Source organism: Mesocricetus auratus, unplaced genomic scaffold (genome assembly GCF_017639785.1).
Source record: "Mesocricetus auratus isolate SY011 unplaced genomic scaffold, BCM_Maur_2.0 Super-Scaffold_100011, whole genome shotgun sequence".
NCBI classification, from domain to species: domain Eukaryota; kingdom Metazoa; phylum Chordata; class Mammalia; order Rodentia; family Cricetidae; genus Mesocricetus; species Mesocricetus auratus.
Genome location: NW_024429195.1, coordinates 60,873,091 through 60,897,945, shown reverse-complemented (window position 1 = coordinate 60,897,945; position 24,855 = coordinate 60,873,091). Strand labels below are relative to the sequence as shown.

At 39.1% G+C, this 24,855-nt stretch overlaps 1 protein-coding gene across 2 annotated transcripts in view; it reads right to left on the bottom strand.

The window, feature by feature from the left end:
• Positions 1-24,855, bottom strand: part of Syt1 (synaptotagmin 1) — a 381,145-nt gene that overhangs the window by 171,768 nt on the left and 184,522 nt on the right. For both annotated transcript variants that reach the window (XM_040754927.1, XM_040754928.1), the window contains one exon: positions 20,315-20,497. In XM_040754927.1, the coding sequence (XP_040610861.1) occupies positions 20,315-20,480 (166 nt within the window). In that variant the 5' untranslated portion in view covers positions 20,481-20,497. The remainder of the gene's footprint in view (positions 1-20,314; positions 20,498-24,855) is intronic.

The following is a 24,855-nucleotide window of genomic DNA, read 5'->3' as shown; positions in this document are numbered from 1 at the left end:
GCCTCCTGCTTGCTAGGCGAAAAGCTTCAGGGTCCCTGAATTTGGAGAGAGGAAAGCAATGCCATTTTCAGTATTGATAGCACCACTTTAACTAACTTTACGTACATGGAAGGCCGTCATTTTGTTTCCTAGTGTACTGATTTTTTTCTTTTTAAAGCAATACTGAAGACAAAAGGGATCTAGCAAGTATTCTTAATTTATCATAAAAGTTGCATCAGTGTAAAAAGTAATTCCTTCTCCATGATGTTTTGTTTGACATTGAAGAAAAGCAACACTATTTACTTGCATAATTCAAGCTGTAGAAGAAAAGGCAAGTGAAGAAATAAGAAAATTATCTTCAATCTTTTGTAACGTGTATTCTTTCACGCCAGCTGCCTGGGTCTCGCTACTGTCTCTGTCCCCAAATAACACATGAGACACTATGCTAATTATGAAGCTGTTGACCATTTGCTATGGTTTCTTAATGGCTAGCTCTGACTTAATTATTAACCCAAAATTACTAATATATATTTTTATAAGAACTTATCTTTCTGAGGACACCATCCTGATTCATCTTCTTCTCCATGGGATCACATGGCGATGTCTACTCTACATTTCTCAGAATCCTCCTCGACTCCTATTCCCACCTATCTTGCTTCCCTCTTGGCCAACAGTGCTTTATTTATCAATCAATCAATCAATCAAACATATACACAGAAGGACTTCCCCCATTAATCTTTAAAGTTTATCTTAGAAAAGTTATGTTACATATTCTATGTAAATTACATAGAAGTTATATGTGAAGCTTAACACAGCCTTAGAATGGGTGATTGGCAGGCAGAAACAGTTTCTTATGCATGAGAACTTGCCTGGATATGAGACTACATGCCTGTTAGGTCTGACTCCTGTTCTACTTATTTGTCAGATATCCTTGGTTAATAAATTTCCTTGACCTTCAGTTTTGTGATTGCTAAGAATATTGTTAGGATCTACCTCAAAGGGCCATCATACGCAATATATTCCATTGTGTACTTGGGACACCAGTAGGTGGGTGCACAGTCATTGGCAGGTTTTATGGCATTGGCCACACGGAATGAAGGGTTTTCCAATAGACACACTGGGAAGAGATGCCCCACAGTGAATGTGCTCTGGCCAGACTTGGCTCTCACATAATTGATAGAGACCTAAGTGACTAGCAGGAGGTAAGAAAACAGCTCATGTCTCTAGCTTCTCCGGACTCTACTACTTTCCTGGTCTGGGAAGTGTTTGGGCTGGGGAGATAAAGTGGTTTTAACTTTTTCACATGCCCATTGCTTTGTTCCCTTGGTTGTTGCAATGCAGAACCTCAAAATAAGTGGCTTCTAATCAATTTTTTGCATACTTCTAGAGGTGAAATGTTCAAGATCTGGGTCATGGTTTCTCTGAAGACTTTAGGGGAGAGCTCTTCCATGCCCTTCCCTTAGTTGCAGCTGTGTGATTGGTAGAGTCCTCTGGCTGGTTGACCTGTCATTATCATCTGTTACTGTGGTCCCTGTGTTACCATGAACCATCACTGCACTTCATCACTGGTGCCTTCACTGTGGCCAGTCATTGCGGCCTACGCTAGTGGTCTGCCACTATGGTCCACCACTGTGGTCCATCCCTGGTCCATCACTGTGGTCTCCTGCCTTGCTCCATCACTCTCACTGTTTTTATCATTGGAACAGAGCACTGTCACTCTTGTTTCCTTTGCCACCTGATGCTGTTATCCCTGTGTATCTTAGTGTCTGTGTCTCTACTCTTAAGGATACTGGCCATATTGGAGTAAGTGCCATCCTACCTATTGTGAACTCTATTATATCTTGAAAGATACTATTCTTCAATAAGCTCACATTCATAAACAGGCTATGGGAACTTGAACATGCCTTTTCATGGAAGAAAATTCAATTTCTAACACCCACTATACACTTGTCAATTTAAGAAACACATTTCCAACTTCATAATGTGGATCAGTTATTTATTCCCCTTTGCCAACATCACTTAATTTCTATTTACCCATTTCTTTATTTTACTTGATGTATGGCTTTTATGTTTTGAGGAAATATATTGAAAAGCACTCAATGCAAAAACAATTCCTCATTAACCACACCAGTTTTTACAGTATTTTCTCTTTCCTCATAATGTTCCTCGCATCATTCTCTCGTAGCTGTCAGAAAGTCCTTGGAGGAGTGGGAAGCATGCAGTAAACATGATTTTGGGAATTAAGGTATGTATCAATTGTTTAGTGAATGCTCTCATTAGTTAGGATCTAAAAACGTATTTTTTTCTTTTTTTTTATTTTCCAGTTTAAATTTAGATAAGAAACAAGGTTGCTTCACAAGTCAGTTCCAGGTCCCTCTCCCTTTCCCTCCCCTCCTCCCCTGCCCTCCCCACAACCTCCCCCCGTTATCCCCTCATTCCCCCAGGGAGGGTGAGGCCCTCCATGGGGGTGTCCATAGTCTGTCATTTCATATAGGGCAGGGCCTAGACCCTTCCCCAAGAGTTCAGGGTGAGAGTGCACCTCACATTGTTCTATGTGAGTCCAAAGTCCGTGTGTATACTTGGGATGGATACTGATCTGCTGCCCAAGGCTCAATAGATTACCTAGGCCTCCTCACTGACACCCAGATTCAGGGGGTCTTGATCAGTTCCATGCTGGATTCCCAGGCTGATGCCTGGGATTCAAGAGTTAACCTTTGTCTGGTCAGCTGTTTCTGGAGTAAAAACCTATTTTTTAATCTTTATTTTTTATAATAGATAACAAAATTCACCCTCTAGGCTATGGATAATGTTTTCATTATCTGGATCTAGAAAATTATATTTTGTAGTGAAATTCTAAATACTTCTGAAAGCTCACTGTAGCTGGACATATGCCACTTTCAGAACGATGACAATCTTAATGTATTCAGGATAGTTTACAGAACATGAGGCTTTCTCTTCTTACGGTTTACACTTTTGTTTTTTTATCTCTTATCAGAGAAACAATTTATTCCTCTCCCTATTTTCATTTCTTCACCTGCACTTTCCTTTTACCATGGCTAGTGTCAAATCTTTGCTGTACATAACCCTTTTCATTCATAAAGCTATCATGTTCCATAACTAGACTGATCCAGTACTTACCAGATCCTAGTTATAAGCCCTGCATGTGACACCAAACTAAGATAAGACACTCCACTTCTTGCCAATTTCTACTTTTTAAAAGCAAACATTTGGAATTGGAACAGCATCTTCGCCCTGGGACATAGCATGTTCTCCCACTCTAGGAAAGGGACATTCTGGGATTTATGGATGTGAACTAATTACCATCGCCAAATGAAATCTTTGAAGTTGCTGCTAGAATGGGACTTCTTAATAGCCAGCTGATATGGCTTTCAGGCTCTTTTAATGGGGCTATGGCTGCACAGAACCTGCCTGGGTACACCCAGCCTCTATAAACACACTGCTGCTCATCCTGGGGAATCACAGTGCTTTATAGTCTAATAGAATACCACTAAAGCGAAGAAAACAAAGCAAGGACCACGAAGATGTTTCCAGATCAAATCTTTCTAGCTCTGTAAAAAAGTGAAAGTACATGGGTCAAGGGCATTGACTAAAAAAATAGGAAGTCTCCGTTACTTTTCATTGGGTACAAAACAATTTACTTTTGCTTTCAGGCTTCCCGTATCTCTCCATATCTATGGTAAGCAGAATTCTAAGACTCTACTCTCACCTGTAAGCATGCCCGCACAATACCCTCCCCTTGCATACTGAAAACCCATGACTATGATAGGTCTGTCATGTGCCAAGGGGGAAAGTGACTTGCAGATATAACAGCCCAATCATAAATCAGTTGTATACAAATTCATCAACAGGGAGGACTTCTGGGAGGACTCAATCAGCTTCAAGTCCTTAGGGATGAACAGGCTCTTCGTATGGTGAAAAAGGAGTTCTCTTGTTGGTCTTGAAGAAACATACAAATATTTGTAACAGTAAAACATAGTCTATGCAACTCAATTCTATGGTTTTGTAGTATCTACTTGATAGTAGCAACTTATGAAGTATCTATGTCTACCTCTGAAGACTCTAGATGATGAACATACAGAATGTAAGAGTAAAGTTGGCAAGCATCCCTGTGGGAGAGAACTGCTCATGCTTATTCCTTTACTCTCATACTGTGCTTCTCACTTCTTAGTTCCTCACCCACACCTGTCAATCAACTCCCCACCCCAGCTCTCTACAGATACAAGGTTTTCCAAGGTCACTGACGAGCTCTGTTATCTACTGGACTCTTCTTAGACATAATCCCCTAGGATCTATTTGCAGCAGTTGTCATGCCAGCAGACTTCTTCTCATGGTCCAAAAAGAAAAAAAGGAAGCTGGCTAGCATTCACTTCTTAAAAGTCCTGAGAGGCTCATGGTTTGCTGAAGACATCATGACCTGCTCAACAAAATATTCTTAAAAAACAGGATCAAGCTTTGTTCTTTTCCTTTTCCAACTACATGACTGAGTGTATTCTAGCTAACCATATTAGCCTCACGTCTAACTGAAATCTTCTGTAATAATGCTCATGTTGGTCAGGGTAAGATGACCTCCTGGTAGTTCTCTGCTTATAAAAGCCCTGCCATGTTCCAGGCACGGTTCAAAGGTGTCCTCTTTCTTACCCACATTCCTCACTGACATATTAGATTCTCTTCCTTTGTATCTCATTTACCTGAGACTGTAATCTTACACACACCCTCCTCTCCATGTACTAGCACCTACTTTGCTTACTAACTTTGAGATTCTCTACTCCACTATAAAATTAGAATTATGTACACAAGTAATTATTAGTTGAATTGTAATTCAGTATATAGACAAGGGCCTGTACCAAGTAATCAGAAAGTGTGGGTGATTATGACAATGTCTATTGTTTCACTACTACTAGACCTGAAACAGCAAAGGCAGATTGAATGAGTTGGCTTTTTGTTTGTTTGTTTAAATCGAATTTCAAGCTGTACCTTCAGGACAACTTTCTTAGGATCAAATTGACTACATTTTCTCAGAAGTCATCTTTACTTAGCTTCCCATCACTCCACCATTCTTTTCTCACTGCCCACATTCATCTCTTCATCGGCCTCTCTACTTATCTGTGAGTTTGGAAATCTAAGGATTTCTTTCAGATGTTCTTTTCTATTGTTCTCTTACATATGGTCTTGCTCACAATAAGAATCCATTTACACAAACTGAACTCATATGTGGTCAGTTTCCAATCTCAGTGTTTCCTTCTGAATTCTTCCTGCATTCTCTCCCCTTAACAGGCACTGGAAAGGGTGGTTCTTTGGCAACTCTGTAATTAGTTTCATTTTCTCTTTCCTTCACACCTTTAGAGTCGTCAAACCTCCTGTCAGCAGCACATTCCCAGAGTCTGTCACATATGCGCTTTCTTTCCCCTAGCAATTTTAGGCTTCCTCTAGGGTCTCTTCAAGTGACTTGTTCCTGAATGTCCCTCTCTCTGGTTCTCCCTCCCAATCAATCCTCCCACACACTGATGACAAACTGATGATCCTTCAAAGAGGATAATGACACTATTGCATGTTACTTGATTGGTTCCTGAATCCTTCTGGACTAGTGAAGTCTAATTTCCCTAGCTTGGTATCGATTGGCACCTTTAACTGAGTCTCCAGGTACTCTTTGAGGACCCTTCTCCACATCTCATAAGTTTCCACATGCATCCTATTCTCACTGCGTGCATGCAGATCTAACTTCTATTAGAGCATGATGGTTGCTGTGGCTAGAATGTGAAGTGTCACACTACAGTTTACGTATCTGAACACTTGGTCCTCAGTTGGTGACACTGTTTTGGAAGGTTGTGGGACCTTTAGATGGTGAAGTCTAGCTATAGAAGTAGATGATTGGAGGCTGGCCTTGAGGTTTTAGAGACTAGCTCCACTTCCTATTTTCTCTTTCCTTCTTGAATAGGGATGCAGTGTGAACCACTGCTTCCTACTCTTGCTGCTTTGTCTTCTCCATCATGATGGACTTGTCCCCTCAAACTATAGACCATGATACACCTTTCCCTTTCCCTCCTTTAGTTGCATCTTGCCAGGTGACTCAAGGTAGAAATGAGAAAACTACATAACACAGCGGTTCTGTTGTTTTTTTCTATTCCCTATTAGATGCACATCTGTCACACACACACACACACACACACACACACACACACACACACACTTATGTCTTGCTACTATTAAGCATGTGGTGTGTAGTATCGAGTATGGAATAATTGGCCAGACTCTTCTTAAGAAGCCTAATGAGCAAGACAGCATGAGACTGCTTCTCAGCAGAGATGAGTGTATTAATACATAACACTGGTAATAGGAAGAGCATATATACAAGACCAGTGTTTGAACTGGCCTGCTTCTTTTACCATAGAAGCATATGGCCATGTAGAGATGGAGTAATGACATTTCTTATGCGAGTAAACCATGGGCTACGGCAAAAATACAGGAATTAGAAGCATACGTCTAATATCTAGAAGCAGGTAGTCTAGTACTGAGATGGCAATAATGTGGAAGGGGGGACTATGCCAAGATTAATAGAGGTATGCCAAATAAAGGAGTTGAAAATTCAGATGAAAGGAAGTTGTAATTGTTCCTAACCAAGGATCTTGCATGCTCTGAGCTCAGCAACAAGAATCGTATGAACAATGTATGTTCAGTGGATTGCCCATGGATCTGTGGGAAATGACTGCAGGGGGATATTGTAGCAGACTCTAATAACTATAACACATACAAGGTCCCAGATCAGAGCAGTAGCACTGGGAGCACAGAGAAGAGAGGGAGCAGAGGACAGGACAATGTGACTTGTTGACTGGATGCAGAGCATGGATGAAAGAAGGAAGAATAACATCAGGTTATGCCTCCTAGCTTTAGAGCGTAGGGATGCATATATCTGTGCTGTTGAGAAAATGAGTTTCTCACATACAGAATTCTAAGTACAGATGGACACAGAGATGAATGAATCTAAGGCAGAACTTTGGTTAGTTCATTGTTTCATTTTGTATCTTTTTACAAATCACCCTTTCAGATCTCAATTTATTGTCTATTCAAATATATTCCTCAATTTTCTGTTGAGTTGCTCAAGTTTTCTTTAAACAAATTCTGAAAAAGTCCTTGTCACACCTATGTAGTTTGGATATTCTGTCCCAGTCTATGACTTCTCTTCATATTGTTTTTGTTACATTTTTAAAAGCCCAATTTTTAAACTTTTGACAAAGCCTTATTTATCAAGCTACATTTATAGTCATTGCTTTTGGTACCCTTTCAAGAGGATGTTTCCATACATCAATGTCATGAAAGCTCCTACTGTTTCTTCTCAACAGTTTCCAGTTTTAACTTTTACATTTAGATCTCATTCCATCTGGAGTTACTGAGAGATTTCAAATTAAAGCCACAATGCCATATCCTATACAATGACTAGAATAATGAAATGAAGAATACCAACAATATTGGCAAGAATATTGAGAATGAAAACTTTTACATATTACCAGTGGAGACACAAACATGACAACAATATTAAAAGGCACTTTATCATTCTGTAGTCCTGGCATTCACTATATAGACCAGGCTGACCTTAAATTTCAAAGAGATCTTTCTGCATCTGCCTGGTGAATGCTGGGATTGAAGGTGTACACCATCATGATTGACCAGAATATCAATTTTTATAAAACAAGCATTCCATATCTAGGTATTTCGAAAGAGAACTGAAACAGGCATATACCCACCAAAAAGGCTGTATAATAATATGGAAAGTACCTTCATTATTCAAGCCCCGAATAGAAAACACTCTAAATACCCATCAAGAAATAGCATGGCTAAGAAAATGTAACACTTTTCTAGATATCCAGTAGAGTACTACTGCCTAAAAATAAAAAAGGAGTAGACTAGTGGAACAGGTAACAGTGTGGACAATAACACTCTCAAAGTGTGTTGAGAAACAACAAGGAGAGAAGCAAGATACACAAACTATACAATGTATGATCCCATGCTAACAAACCATGGAAGAAATTATAACCAATTTACATTGACAGAAAGATTAACTAGAATCTAAAGCTACAGGTGCCAGGGCAGGAATTACTGGAAAGGTACCTGGGACATTTTTTTCGAGTGATTAATACACTGTATTTACATATATGAAATATACAGATGTGAAATATCCAGAATCATGCATATGCAGAACAGGCAACTTACTGTTTGCAAAACATTCTTAAATAGAATTAAGACAAGCAGGATATTAAGGAGATATCAAGGCTGGGGATTAAGTTTTGAACTACATGAGTTAACATTAAGTTATGAAATCGTATTGTAATTCCTGAAAAGATGAAGGAGTAAATCATAGAGATAGGAAAAGGAATGTCTGGGGGGTGCATCTTTGGAGATAGCTTACCTGCCCACAGTTAGAAGAGAAAGAGAAGAAGGGAAAGTGTGTTCAGACACAGGCCAGAATAGGGCAATGGTTCTCAACCTTCCTAATGCTGTGATCCTTTAATATACTGACTCATTTTGTGATGTCCCCGACCATAAAGTTATTTCATTGTTACCTCATAGATGTAGTTTTGCCACTGTGATGAATCATTATGTAAATACCTGATAAGCAGGACATCACATATGTGACCCCTGTGAAGGAGTCATTTAACCCCCAAAAGGGGTCATGACTCACAGGTTGTGAACCATGAATAGAGGATCACAAGCTAAGACAATGCAAGGTACATGGGGCAGTCTGCCTCTGTACCCACCACAACTGTCCCTGGTTGAGTGACTACCATGCCAAGTCATCCACATAGTGGCACGGTGTGGCTGTCCCAAGCTGAAGCTATATGCAATAGGATGGAGTGTAGGAATGGTCCATGTGTTTCCTGTAGTGGGAGCACTGGTGAAATCATGTGGTGCTCTTAGCTTTTAGAATGACCATTAAACTCAAACCATTATGGAGGTATTTGGCTTTCCAACAGAAGCACCAGTGTTATAGCTTAAGACTACTTAATGCAAACTAGCAAAACAGAGTCACCACTGATGAGGACCTGGAAGGCAGCCAGTTAAATCACATTAACACTGTGTTAGCAGGAAGAAAAGTGGATGGATGCCTGAAAGGTGAGGTGACATGGAACAGCTCCAATCAGCGTGGGCAGGAGATGGCAGGCAAGGCCAGGCTGAATCACCACTTCAAATGATAACCACTGCTGGGGCGTTATCAGCAACGACAGTAGCACACAGCCCCAGAAGCCATGCTTTGTATGCCCGAGGGAGGAGACTGAGACTCCTGAACAGGGTCACTGTAAACAGCTATCCGCCAAAGCAAACCTCACCAATGTGCCCACTGAAAGAATGGCCGCTGCAACATTTGAGGTAGCCCTTGAATTCTCTCCATGAAAGCCCAGGGAACAGCGTGGTGTTATACAGCAGTTGTCATATGAAATGAGCTTATGTAGCTTCCTGGGCATTCTAATATAGCACATTTTTCTTAATATACTAAGAGATGAAATCAGTAGTGTATCCCAGATCTCCACCTTAATAAAAGAGTGTGTGGGAAGGGCTATGTGCCCAGAGGGCCATTTTACGGGTTGCCTGCTTATCAATTGCACCAGACTGATTGCTGCCAGGCTCAAAAGAATAAAACAAACAAGGGACGTGCTTAGGAAGGACAGAGTGGGAAGGAAAACAGGCAGAAGGTGATTGCTCTAAAGTAAGGTCAGGAACAGAGATAGCAAAAACAAAAGGAGCGAAAGAAAAGTCGAGATGGGCAAGTGCAAAGCAAATGGTTCTGGAAGGTTGTTCACCTTTGTTTTAACATAATGGTGAATGTCACCTTTCTTACCACATTCCTCAAAGCCTTTCCTTAGGCTTCTTCCAGGTCATTTTCTTGAAGACTCAATGTAATCAATAGGTTCCTCTGAACTAAAGGAGAGTCATAATTCTACCTACTATGAGCCTGTCTTCTGCGGGGCCTGGAGAAATGGATAGAGAAGAGCATCTCCAGCCATGAAGCTTGCCCAGTATTCACACACACAAGCAGCTGAGTGTAAAACTACAAGCATCTAGAAGTATGTTCTCATTGCAGAGTAATTGTTGGTGATCAATAGAGGACTGGGAGGTTTAGGACCAGAGGACAGGAACAGCTTGAAACAGTCTAGATCTCACAATGGTAAGAGGAGCAGTATTTCAGGTAAAGGAGCCCATGTATGTGAAGATCTGGAAGCATGAAACACTGTGGATGATAAACTAAAAGTCAAGGAGAACAAACTGTGTGAGTGACTAGCAGGAGATGAGCTTGGAGCAGATGTGGAAGCCTCTTCCATTTCTGACCACCAAGCTGTAGATGTCTAGCTAAGATGCAGTGCTTTAGTATAGAAGTCCTTCTGAAAACGGAGTGAAGACAATATGGAGGCCCAGAACACGTTAAAATGGCTCATGCTTTTAATCTCAGCACTTGGAAGGCAGAGGCAGGTGGATCTCTGTGAGTTCAAGGCCAGCCTGCTCTACAAGATGAGTTCCAGGATGGAAGAAGTAAAAGTCTATTCTTATTTCACATGCAACTTAAATTCCTTGCCCAAGGTCATACATTAATAATGACAGAGTGAGGGTTTTGAATCTTGACAGCTCAAATCACACTATAAACCATCTCACTTCACAGTGTTGTATCAGAGCAAGCCCTACCCACCCTGACCTGTCTGCCTACTCATATTGGGCCAGTTTCCCAGTGGTTAACAGCACTTCAAACAACTTCTAAGCCACTGGAATATTTCAAAGACTTTAGGGAATACAATTAAAAATTATCACAGAAATGATCCTAATTTACCACTATAGTTCCCTCATTTGAAAGAACCAGCCTAAATTCTTAAAAAATAGAATTATAATAAAATTTTACTTTCCAGAAATTGAAGCATATAACTGTCAATTATAGTAGAAACAAGATTGTGGACAAGTATACATATTGCTTTAAGATAATATTTATCAGCACATTAATTAACTACATATGTTTGTAGTATTTATAATCTGTTATTTCCACTCTCTCTCTCTCTCTGTGTGTCTGTGTGTGTGTATGTGCGTGCGTACGTGCGTATGTGCTTGTGTGCGTGTGTGTGTGTGTGTATTATAAGGAGCTTTAACAAAAATAAAGAAATAAATAGCTTTAACGATAAGATAAAAAGTCAGAGAGTCCAAATAGTTTCAGAATTTCTCCAGGGCAGCAGTTTCAATTAAAGGGTTGTTTGGTGAGGAAATCTTTAAATGGACCAATATCTTATTTTTTTTATTTCAAAGTTATCTAAGCTCATTCAAAAGACAGACAGGGGAGGCATGTAGACTCAGAAGATATCAAGTTTCAATGCCTTTATTACAATATTCTGTTAAGTTACAACCAAAACAAAGGAAAATAAAGCCAAGTGCTGGGATGTAAGTGTCCACCACATAATTTTTCTGTGGTTTCTGCTCTGAATTCTTTATTGAGTGCAACAGAAGTTGGTCCAAACCTGATAGCCAGCTACATAATAAAGGGACTTATATAGTCTTAAGTGTGAGCAGAACAGCAGGCTCCCAGGTTTCTACATCTTTAGCTTTCCTTATGGATTTGTTTCTGTAGCCAGATTTTACTTAATGACAGGGCCTGTGTTTGATACTGTAACTGTTATGCGGTAAGGAACTGACTTTTAGAGCTATTTAAAAATCCCTCTGTCTCTACTTGCAAAGTATTGCAGCAAGGTAATTCTTGAGCCGTGTTAAATGTTGGGCCACGGTGTTATTCACATCCCTTATTTTCCTTCTATAGGCTTACTTAATATCCATGAGATGCCAACAAAATATAGGTACAGAAGCTCTCGGAACTTAGCTGGGGTCTTAACTCACTTGGTGGCTTTATGTGCTTACATTTACTTCATATCCCTATGATTTGGAAGTTTATAGAAGCCCCTAACACTTGTTCATTTTAAAGGAGTGAATTGCTTGGGGGGATTTTTCTCCTTAATAGGATTCCTGAAGGCACCCATAAGAACATACAAACATCCTTCTTAAATTCAATCCCAGCAGCATGTGGTTAGCTTTAAATTGCTACCATGACCCCAGAATATATGGCTAGAATTATATTGCACACTTGCTTAAACTCAGTCTTATCTACAAAACTACAGTTTCTGACAAATATTTTATAATAGTTTTATGTCTCACACGGTGAACATGTAAAATACTTACATATGTAATTTTAAAAACTAATGAAATGTATTCATTATAGACGAGAAACAAAGCCATGATTTACAATGAAATAATCTGTAATAATTTACAAAAGATAATATAAATGAATATTTGGGTAACTACACTAGAAAAATACAATGAAAAATCAGATCCCTGCAACTCATTGGATTTTAGAGAAGACAATTAAAAGGTTATTTTTAATCAGGAATACAAATCAAAGACTAGATCTTAGACAAATATTATAGTAAAAGCTAAACTGTTTCACATATTCGATAGACATGCAAAACCACCTGTATTCACACACACACACACACACACACACACACACACACACACACACATACACACTGGCTATAAACAATTTCCTTATATATGTATGTCCTATGGGGATTTTAAATTTTGTGTGGGATGCAGATTGTATGAAGTATTGTGGGATGAGTAGGTTCTTGGACCCACACATTCTGTAAGTACCAGGTCCTGTCCGCAGACCCAAGTTTCAGTACACTAAAAATAGCCCAACATATCCATTAGATCCTGTAGGGGGCAGTGCAAACTGTATTAAGAACTATTGCTTTGGGTGACCCAGACTTGCTACTTTAGAATTAAAATTTTAAGGGGGGGGGGAGTAACTGTGCACACACACTTGGGGGATAGGGAGGAAAATGGTAGAAAGAAGTGAGAGAGGCAGGGAGGGAGATAATGCATGTACTACAACATACATAGATGCACTCCCAATATTTTTAAGCAGTATTAAATAAAATGATGGAATAAAATAAACTAAAATGAAGATAGTTTTCTTGATCGAAAGTGCTGATGTCCCCCTTGTGCTTGGGATGAGCTGTAGCCTGTATCTCTGAGAGTCTCTGTCTCCAATAGATCCCCTCATCACTGTCCTGATGAGGTCGACATTGCAAAGTTTTTACTCTGGGAATACCACTAATCAGAGTTGAGCCTTTTTCTTGCAGTTTTGTCTATTTAGTAGAAGCTAACGATAATTTATCTTAACATTTTAGCTTTGCCTCTTGGAAGTTTAAGAAGAATCGACTCCATTGAAGATAGGGAAGCTGACTCATACAGCTGCTTCATTTACAGAGGTAAAGAAACAAGATGAGAAGCACGGCAGTGTATCTGAGTGAAGGCAGGACCGTTAAACAAATGCGGAACTGAAGTATATAACCACTCCCTTACCAAGCTGGGATGCAGCCAGAAACTGAATTATATTAAAATCACATTCCAGTTATTCAATCATTTACAATGTCAATAGAAATATGTCTGTCTTTGAGCAGGCCACAGTTTATCAGTAGTTTCCAGTCGTGTGTGTGTGTGTGTGTGTGTGTGTGTGTGTGTGTGTGTGTGTGTGTGTGTAGACCAGACTGGCCTTGAACTCAGAGATACACCTGCCTCCTTCTCCTCAGTGCTGGGATTAACAGCATGTCCCACCACCACTTGGCAGTTTTCAGTCTTGTATTGTAGCAAGTGATGGTCAAGGGGACATGAAGCCTTCATGACACTCTTATAAGGTCAAATCATAAAACTGGAAATGTCTTCTGAAAACACCTCCACATCTGTACTCTCTAACCTATTTGGACAACTCTCTTATCTAACAAAGCCTCAGGTTTCTTATTTATACAATGGGATTAGTCATTGCTTTTACTTAGCAGTTTTCATGAGGCTCATTGGAGATTCATATATGCATAGCACTCATAGGCATGCTAAGTGCTCAGTAAACTTGATGATCAGTAAAGTAATTACCTTGTCCACATGCCATGGATCACTGTGTCTCTTTATTTGTGTCTTGCGATTAACTTTTTGATGCTAACATTATTGTTCATGACACTGACATAGGGCAATGACTTTGTCTTCATTTTGCAGCCACATGAGGGAAAACAGTTATTCAACTATACTTTACTTCACTGATGCACACACGTTTATATTATTCTCACTGTGTGATCACTACCTGCTCAGTTACTAGGCATCTAGCTACTGAGTTTTAACGTTACCCCTTTCAAAAAGTGTTCCATACATCTAGCTGTCTTTGGAGATGCTGATGTGGTATCATAGGAGGATGAGTGAGGAAGACATCTTGAGTTATAATAGTAGTTGAGACTTGCTTTATCCATATTTTACGTTTCAAGGTCCAAATCTTATTTCATTTGAAAAACCCTTGGCTTAAAAAGTATGAAACTTATTTTCAAGGTTCAGATTCTGCAAACATAGAATAAGGACCATATTAATCCGTATGATGTTAAGTTTTGAACTGTGACATCTACGCAGTTTGCTGTTAGCATAAATTGGTTCAGTATCGAAGAAAACAGTCATGTCTTTCTAGAGAAAAAGGTTTTCCTTGGTCATAACCTCCATGCATGCTGTGCAGATCCCAATTACACTATACCTTGTTGTCAGGTCCTTTTTCAATGCACAGGATAGACAAAGATGTGTGAGTAATTGTTCCTGGGCTTGGGGAATTAACCTGTTACTTGGAAAGCCAGCAGGGAGCCCCTATGGGTAACCATGAGAAGTGAGAACATTGAGAAGAAGGGACCTCATCCACTCCTGCTTTTGAAATGAGGGATTGCTCATCCTGATAATGACAAATTAGCTGGCTCTTGAATGAGAAACTGATGTATCAGGGCTAGTGGGAGTCCAGGAAAAGATAAGATCATGAAGGAAACACTGGCTGGGTTTGAGAGATACTTCAGGACAAATGTTCAAGAGCTTAAATTTAGGTGGAGAATTGATAGAGTTCGTTGTGCCAGGATCACAATAAGAGTTCTTACTTAGACTTCCCATGGCAACTACATAGAATAAGAATGCAGGTGGTTTCAAGGTGACACCTGGAAAATAGAACTTTGTTTTAAGAAATGAATGATAATGAAAACCCGAGGATCAGCCCATAGAAGAGAATAAGGATCTGGGACAAGGAAGAAAAGTGAAGGAGGGTGGTTCCGGAAGTTGTCAGACAACAGTGGTCAATCAGGGATCATGTGCAGAAATGTCTGACTGCATGAAATTCGACGCTAATTCTCAGTGTATCAAGATGTACTCAGTGAGTTTGAAGAAGACACGTTTAACAGTGCATGAATATAGAAATCAGAGCAGGAGGCACGGGATTGTCAAAGGGCATGCATAGCAGGCAGGGTCCAGGGTATGTTTTTAACTCTGGTGGAGATGTGAAGGGAGAAAACAGACACGTAGTTGCAAGACAAGGTCAAGGGAAGAATGTTTTAGAGCATGGAACACATGCATTGGATTCCTTAAGCAACCATGCAGTATGTAAGTTGGCTGAGTACTTTCCGATGTGAGCTACAAGCACACAGAAGGCTAAAGGGGATAAGAAAAGGCAAGGTCAGCAGAAAAGTAAAAGAAAGGTTAGAGACGATGAGGGGCTGTGGAAGTCCTCCAGCATCTTCCCACAGAAACGGGTTAAAGAATAAAATGCACATATATTCAGCTGCAAAGTTTCTGGAATATTCTCAGTTTGGATGACTGACCTGAATAGAGGGCTTTTCTAAAATAGAACTAGAAACCTGTTAAGACGACAGTGTGAATTTAATAATAGATAACATTTAAAGTGTGGTTTCTCAGTGCTAGACACTCTGCTATACTCTGTACATGCCAATGCTTTTACAAACCAACCTAGTGACAAGGACTATTTAAGATCCTATCTTTGTAACAGGAGGGGATGTATGCATAAAAAAGATTAATTAATATGCCCAAGGTCACATGGACATTGTGCTGTAGATAAAGGATTTGGATTCATGCAGCCTATGCCCGTAATTGTGTTTATTCCTGTATCAAAGTGCTTATGACCAAACATTTCTGCATTAATAACACAACTATGCCTTAGTCCTCTTACTCTTACTCTTCTGGACTGAGAGTGAGGATTTGGTGTTTTTGCTGTAGGTGAGGAAAGGTACACTCTACTTCAAGGAGCTCATGAATATCAAAACCTTAATCATAGCTATTTGGATGACATGAGTTCATGCTTTACAAACCAACCATGGCCTTAGTCACATTAAAAATCAAAGTTGCCAAACAAAGACGTGTTCTGGAAATCCTTGTCTGCTTCATTTAGATAACAGTGTGCAGAATGAATTGAAAGATAAAAATGCTCAGAGCATTTACCATTTCCTTTTCCACTCTTGCTCTCTTTTTTTAAAAAAAGTAAGCCCCATGATGTTATGGTGATATCATCAGGGAATTTGATTTGTATATACTCCACACTGGACTGTGTAGATTACCTAACTAATGATATGCACGCTCCCTGACATTGTGACACCTCTCTTCTTACAAGTGGGGATTTCAAGTGACAGACTAAAGCTGGTTGCTATCAATTTTGCAAAACCCACACCTGTCAGATAGCCAAAATTTAGGTCAGAGACCAAAATCGATTAATATTCTAATTTGTTACTTGTCATTAGCATCTTATTGTGTTATGCCAAGTCAAAAGTGATAACCTTTACATAGCATATGCCCCAAAGGAATCTGAGTTTACTGACCTATTTTAATTTGCTCATTGTTGCTTCCTATTTGAAAAAAAATCTCATTAGAAATTTCAATTACACAGGCAATAAAAACTTTGATGAATTAAAATGAAAATGTAGAATATTTACTACTAGATTTTTTTTTGAGACAGGGTTTCTCTGTATTGTTTTGGAGGCTGTTGGTCCAGCCCGGCCTCGAACTCACAGAGATCCGCCTGCCTCTGTCTCCTGAGTGCTGGGATTAAAGGCGTGCACCACCACCGCCCAGCTTTACTAGATACTTTTAATGGAACTGCATGACTTATTACAATATCATTTTCTAAAACCTATTTACTTTTAAAATATTTTAGAAATTTACTTGTTTCATCTTACAACATCAAGGAAAACAGTAGCAACACAATAATTTGCACAAGTTTTAGGGGATTCTCCAGTTTCTAGTCTTTTGGGTGCAGGTCAACAGCAAGTCTCTTTGGAGGAAAACACCACTATCCAGTTTCATTTTTAATACCTAATAAGGGGATATCAACGGGAATGTCTTGGGAGGATACGTGAAAGCTAGCCAAGCAAAGTGAAATCCCAAACAAGGGCTATCATATGTCATTTTCCAGTTGATTAGTTTTTCTACTGATGACCAGAGAGTAGAAAAAGAAAGTAACACCTGAATCTTTGTGAGAAAGAAGCAGGGGACATCATAAAATGGAAATATTCTGCTTTTTAAAAGTGAATGACATTGGTAAGAACTGAAATGAAGTTTTAACACTTGCAATGTAAAAATCTGTGTTTTAATTTGCTAGTATCTTAAGGCTACAAAGTCTAGGAGGGAATGGGTAGGTTATAAATTGAACTGACATTCATTCATTCATCAAATATATGTGGAGAGCCTTCTATGTACGAGGTACCCTGAATGACATAACTGCTCATAAAACATATATACCTTACTTCCCTCATAGGACTTTTATTGTTTTGGAGGGATCCAGAATAATTAAAAACCAAGTAATAAGGAATACTTGTTATTGTGGGTGGTACTAAATGTTATAGTGAGCAAAAGGACAAGAGGCAGGGAGAACAATGGCGACAATGGATGAGCTAAAGGGGCTTACAGTTGTAATGACTGTGGTTGGGTTAATCCCAAATAGGAAGACAACATTGGACGGGCATCAAAAGGGATGAGGCAGTGAGTCCTGATGCTGACTGGGAGCACATTCCAGTTAGATGGTTATCAGGCTTGCTATGTGTCTCATACTATTTTCTCTTCTAGAGGAGATGGCTGGACATGAGGCAGGAAATGTATCTCACAGTTCCTTCCACTGTTTTCTCTGCTTTACTATGACACATTTCTCTTACGGCAACTATTTGGATAAAACATTCGTTAAGTCAGGGTTTATGACTATAATCTTGTATCTGGAATTTCTAACATTACAGTTATATAAAAAGCACTTTTTCTTTTGTCTCAGTCCATTAGCTGAGCAGTAGAGCAAAAAAGGATCTGAGATCTTGGTTTTTCGACTGGAGGGCTGGAGCTACTGGACCATATCTCCATGTCCAGCTCTTCCCTTATGGGGCTTCCTGTGGAGAATGGCCATCACCAGCAACCCTGCTAGAGCATGCTTCAGAGGAACTTGAATTTGTGAATGGTGTGGACAAGGCAACATGTTTCTAATCTTTGAGGCATGAGAAGATATTACAGATACATTTTCATAAATGTTATCTTCCATCTGGAATATTCCAATAACTTGTTTATCTTCTCTTCTTAAAAGACATATTACTTCATTGGGTACATGCAATTATCCTCAGATCCCTATAATATAGTGTGTCTTCTGCTACACAGATTCAACTTCTGCTGCTCTTATTAGGGAATACTTTTGAACCAATTTTAAGGGGCCAGCATCAGCCAGGGAGCATACAAAAAAAAAAAGAAATAAAAAAGAAAAACCAAAACCAACCAACCAAACCCCCAAACATTCAAAAACAAAAACAAAACAAAACAAAACACCCAAAACCAAGACCAAAGCAACCAACCAAAAAAAAAAAAAACCCACAATAACCCACTATATGTCAATCAATACTCCTGGCCATAGGAACTGTGTTTAGGGCTTTTCCTGAACAACCAAGTTAAATGGCATGTAAAAAAAAAGACTAATCACCATGATGGTTTGGGATTAATTTTGGGGAGGCAAGGACAGTTCAATTTTTGTAATTGACTAAATATGACCGATCACATTAATAGGATAGAGGGTAAAGCAATATGGCCATTTCAAAAGAAAAATAATTAAAAGACCATCAAATATTCTTTTGGGATAAGAAATTGTCAACCAATTAGGTATAGAAGAATTATACTTCAATATGATAAACGGCACATAAGACAGCCTTAGAGTACTGAAAAACATCTCCTTTAAAATATAGAAAGCAAGGACATCCTTACACTCTCATGTGGCTTAGTATGTCAGGTCTTAACCAAAATAATAGGGCAAGAAAAACAAATGAAAGCCATTCAAAAGCAAGGAAGATTTTCCTTGCTTGCAAATGACATGATCATATAGGGAGACCTAAAAATGCCACTACCAAACTTTTAGAAGTAATTAATGAACTCAGTAAAGCTAAATAAACACAACATTAATATCCAAAGATCAGCATTATTTATATGCACCATCTCAAAGATAAGCCAAGAAAATCATCCCATTTAGAATACTAAGACTATACTCCATATTAACCTTCATTTTTATTTTAATTGTTATTACCACTGTGCATGTGAACACAGTGTGTGTGTGTGTGTGTGTGTGTGTGTGTGTGTGTGTGTGTGTGCTCACATGTTCCACAGAGCACATGTAGGGGTCAGAGGACCTGGGGCTAGGATGTTGATGATCAAGTCAGTGAGATGGTCAAAGGACGCAAACTTTGATTTGGATGGGAAAGTAAGTTCAAGAGATTTAGTGTGCAACATGGGCTGTAGTTATCTTGAGTTATGTTAAGACCAATGAATGTTGGATCCTTTCAGAAAAAAATGGTTCCATGTGAGGCAGTGGACATATGCTAGGAAGACTTAGTTAATTCACAGTATTTACAGTTCACAATACTGTAATATACAGAGTGAACATATCTGTAAATACACAAATAAAATTTCGAAAACTAAATACCACTGATTAGGTTTGTGCTATGTTTACTCAAATCAACTTATCTACAGGCTTGTGTTTCTCACTGACAAAAATTAAAAGTAGGTTAAAGCTTTTGAAATATTGACAAATTAATGAAAGAAAAACAAGTCTAAAAATATTAATGAAACTTGTAACAATGGGAATGTATCAGCTAATGTAATCTTTCCTACATAACAATTGCATTGATACAAATCTAAACTACCTTTGGCACAACATACAGACATTACTATCTCAGAGAGACAGAAAATGAAGGACCTGCATTAAATACAACACACAAAATTTCATCATATACTATCCTATTATTTATAAAACACAGTTAAAGAAAAAAATCATATTCCATTTCTAAAATCTCTTCATTTCTCATTGGAGTACTACTGTACAATACTAACATGAAGAACAATGTACTGAATCCTGCTGATTTCCCAATGACTCTAATGATTGTTCAACCTTTTCCGGGTATTCAAGTGAGAACAGGATACTCACATGGAATTTTATGCAGCTCATTCATAAACTTCTCCTTCAGCTTTGAAAAGGCATCTTCCTTTCCTTCCCCAGGACTGGCTGGCTCGGTGGCATTATGTGGGACAACACTTGCAGCAGTGGTGACTGGTGGGGCGGCCAGGCGCTCGTGATGACTCTCGCTCACCATTTTTGGTTCAGGTGAAACTAATGCGGGAAGAAAGAGAAATCGAACTCAGAAGGGCATGCATGACCTGGTATAGCAGGTGTACCTGAGATGAACACACACTGTATGCACCTGCTCACTGGGTAGAAGCCTGTCGTTAGCATATTACTTTATGTTGGCTCATGAAATATTTACTGAACCACAGCGAGTGGAGAGCTCCTTCCGGGAAGGCTAAGAACAAATGTAGTTACCAAATAGCATTCTCTTCCCAACAAGTCTATGTAAGCTGACAAACTGGTTAGCTATGTATACAAGCCCTATTTTGCTATGTAAATGTAACTTTTAATGATATCTTCCCAAAGTGTGCAGGGAACAACTGTTGACAACAACCATGTTCTACACTCTTAACATCTTGTATCATATTAAAAGAAAAACACAAATCATGGATATTAGTCCTGGAAATGCTGCTAAGTGATTGAATACATTCAAAATGTTACTGACTTTTAAAAATAACTATATATAATAGCATAACACCAAAAGCCTAGGACATCATAAACATTATGTAGTAAATGCCTTGAGTCTCATATCAAGGGTAAGTTTTCCCTAGTCATTTTTTGACCTTTACTGTAGGAGACACTCTGATCAATAATTTACTTGTTCTGCTAGGTGGTATTTTTAGATCACTGTAAATGTGGCATAATTGACTCCATATATCAAGATACTGATAAATAAACAGGGTTTGTCTGCTTAATTATTTAAATTCACCTAGCTTTAATATCTTACTCAATTATTTTATCAAATTCACTCAGTCAATCATATTTAAATGCTTATTTAGCTTTGAAGGAGAGAATTCAATTAATTCTGTGGTTGTAAATGAAAACATTTTGGCTTTGAATTGCGAAGGCAGTAACTGTGATCTTTCTCTCCAGGTAGGTGAATTTAAAAAGACATCTGCCCTCTCAATTCTACCCTTACAAAGCGGGAAGAAATAAATCTTGCTTTTTGTCTTACTCAGTGTGACTATTTCTGTGATGAAACAGGACTAGAATCAACCTAGAGAGGAAAGGGTTTATTTGGCTTACACTCTCATATTAGTGTTCATCATCAAAGGAAGTCGGGACAGGAACTCAAACAGGCAGGGACCCGGAGGCAGGAAGCACTGAAGAGGCCACAGAGGAGAGCTGCTTACTGGTTTTATCCTCATGGCTTGCTCAGCCTGCTTTCTCATAGAACCCAGGACCAATCCAGAAGTGTCCCCAGCCACAAAGGGCTAAACCCTCCCACATCCATCACTAATAGAAACTGCCCCATAGCTGGATCTTATGGAGGCATTTTCTCAGTTGAGGTTTGTAAGGAGATTTCTTCCCGCTAGCCTGGTCCCAGAGCTGTGTCAGTCCCAAAAGAGGATGCAGGACACTATATTAATTATGAAGCTGTTGGCCATTTGCTACGGTTTTTTGTTGGCTAGCTCTGACTTAATTATTAACACAAAACTACTAATCTGAGTATTTCCACACGGTCTTCTCTTACGGGCGAAAGGGTCCGGACATCTTACTTCTCTTGTGTCCTACATGGTGACTGACTGTGCCTCTGTTTCCCAGAATGTTCCACTTCTCCTAGTCCCACTTATCTTGCATCCCTATTGGCCAGCAGTGCTTTATTTATCAACCAATAGGACAAACATATACACACTGAAGGACTTCCCCCATCAGAGGTTCCCTCCTTTCAGATGACTCTGGCTTGTGTTAAGTTGACATAAAAACTAGCCAGGACACTTGACCCCTTGTTAACTTGACACACCAATACATTAGTCGACACCAACTTTTCCTTTTGCATTTATCCCCCAGATCTTGAAATAAGAAATGTTGCAATATAAAACACATTAAAGCCTTAAAACTCCCAGCTTTTCAAATTTGAATATTTTAAAAGTTCAATCTTGCTGGGTGTTGGTGGCACGCACCTTTAATCCCAGCACTTGGGAGGCAGAGGGAGGTGGATCTCTGTGAGTTCAAGGTCAGCCTGGTCTACAGAGCAAGTACAGCCTCCAAAACTATACAGAGAAACCCTATCTCAACCCCACCCCCCCAAAAAGTTCAAAAATCATTTTAAAGTCTATTAAAAAAACACAAGGTCTCTTTAAAACTTCTATCTTTCGACTATGGGTTCCTGTAAAATCAAAGTAAGTTACTTTTTTATTCCAAAAGGGAAGAACCAGGTATAGTCACTATCTGAATAAAGTAAAATGAACTCTAACAGTGCAAATAACTTAGTGTCCAATGTCTGTGATTCATTTACCATCTTCTTGACTCCAAAGAGCTTGCCACAACACACATTGAGTCTCAGGCTGAGGTCAGGTCGCCTGGTATCTGCAAAATTCTGGAGTCTCCTATTGCAGCTGGGCTGCACTTCTGCCAATAGCCAGACTGTCTTAGTCTCTTCATGGTGTTGAGCCTCACCTTCTCTGAAAGGCCCCTCCAATCCTGGACCTTCAATTACTGCTGAGGCTGTGCATTCACCCGTGGCCTCTACTGGCTGCTCACAGTGCCAATCCTCAGCTGTTCTCTATGGTCCTCTCATCTCTCAAAACCAGGATCATCTGGGAGATTCTTACACGTGACCAAATTCTGGCCAGAATGAGATACAGCCAAAGGCATCTCTGAAACAGGGCTTATGTGCACTGACCCTGAGAAAGCACTTCCTGGAAGATTTCACACCAATAATGCTGGTCTCTTCTTAATCACCACTAACTGGGTTTTGTGGGTGTGTTTATTCTTGCTTTATTAGTTTATTCATTTTGTTTGCCTTTTTTATTTGCCTGTTTGTTTGAGATGGGGGGCACAGAGTTGGATGGGGTGGAGAGGTTGGTATGATTTGTGAGGAATAAGGGAATATGGTATGAAAAAAGTATTTTCAATAAAAATATAATGAAACTGAGATGGGGCTTTCATACCTAAGCCATTTGCCCTACACAGACTTTCTCTGATCTAGTCTTTTCTGCTAGTCTAACATTATAGGACCAGTACAGTACTGGGGCATTTATGATTTTTCTTTTGAATCTATTTACTAAGGAATGGAAAATGCATGTTATCTTACTACTAGGAAACAGATTGCTTAATTTTATATGCATAGTCATTTAGCTTGTGAGAACAAAATTTTAGCACACTGGAATTTTAAAAAATCCCTATTATTGGATAGAAACATAAAATCTCTTCTAAAACAAAGAAAGATAGCCCAATCAATTCCTCCTCTATAATACAAAACTGAAAATTAAAGTAACAAGGATATAAGCCAGGCATTGGTGACATACACCTTTAATCCCAGCACTTGGGAAGTAGAGGCAGGCAGATCTCTGTGAGTTTGAGGCCAGCCTTGTCTACAGAACGAGTTCCAGGAAAGGCTCCAAAGCAATACAGAGAATCCCTGTCTTGAAAAACCAAAAAAGGATATATTCACTTAAAATTTTGGCTAAATATTAATAGCAAAGGTCAGCATACAAGGAACTGGATAATTGGGAGGAAATGCAGAAGAGAAACATGCTCCAGGGACCAAAGATAACAGAATATATCAAAATCTATGGAAGGTGGAAGCGTTCATCCTTATCCTAGGAATCACTGATAAAGAATTGCTGATATACAACTTAATATGAAGACACGTATAGAAACTATAATATCAGAAATGACCTCACAGTAAATTAATTGTGGTGACCTATAAAATAATAGTATTGACCTTGTCTTAAACAGCTAGAAACTTGAAAGCACAAGGGAGTATTAGCTGAAAAATATAGGTTGTGAGACATTACACAAATTGTGTCTTGTTTATAAATAAAGGATTCTCATAGAAAGAGGTTGGAAAGATAGATTCAAAGATGCTAAATTTCTGGCAGAATTTTCACCTTCTCCCATGTCAATGGTTCTCAACCTGTGAGTAGTGATCTCTTTGGGGTATGCATATCAGACATTCTGCATAATAGATATTTACATATCTATTATATATTATATTACATATCTATTCAAAACAATGGAAAGATTACAGTTATGAAATACCAATGAAATAATTTTATGGTTCGAGGTCACCACAAGATGAGGAACTGTATTAAATGACCACAGCACTAGGAAGGCTGAGAAACACTATACTGTGTTTATATTCTCAATATGGTATAAATCTGAGTTATTTTACAAAAATACCTTTAAAATAGTTTGTTCTTATGAAAACTGATCCTACAGTATTAGTTTAGTATACAGGTACAGGATTGAAAGCACTTTCAAGATAGGTGGCACACGCCTTTAATACCAGTACTCAGGAGGCAGAGGCAGGTGGATCTCTATGAGTTCAAGGCCAGCCTGCTCTACAGAGCGAGTTCCAGGACAGCCTCCAAAACAATACAGAGAAACCCAGTCTC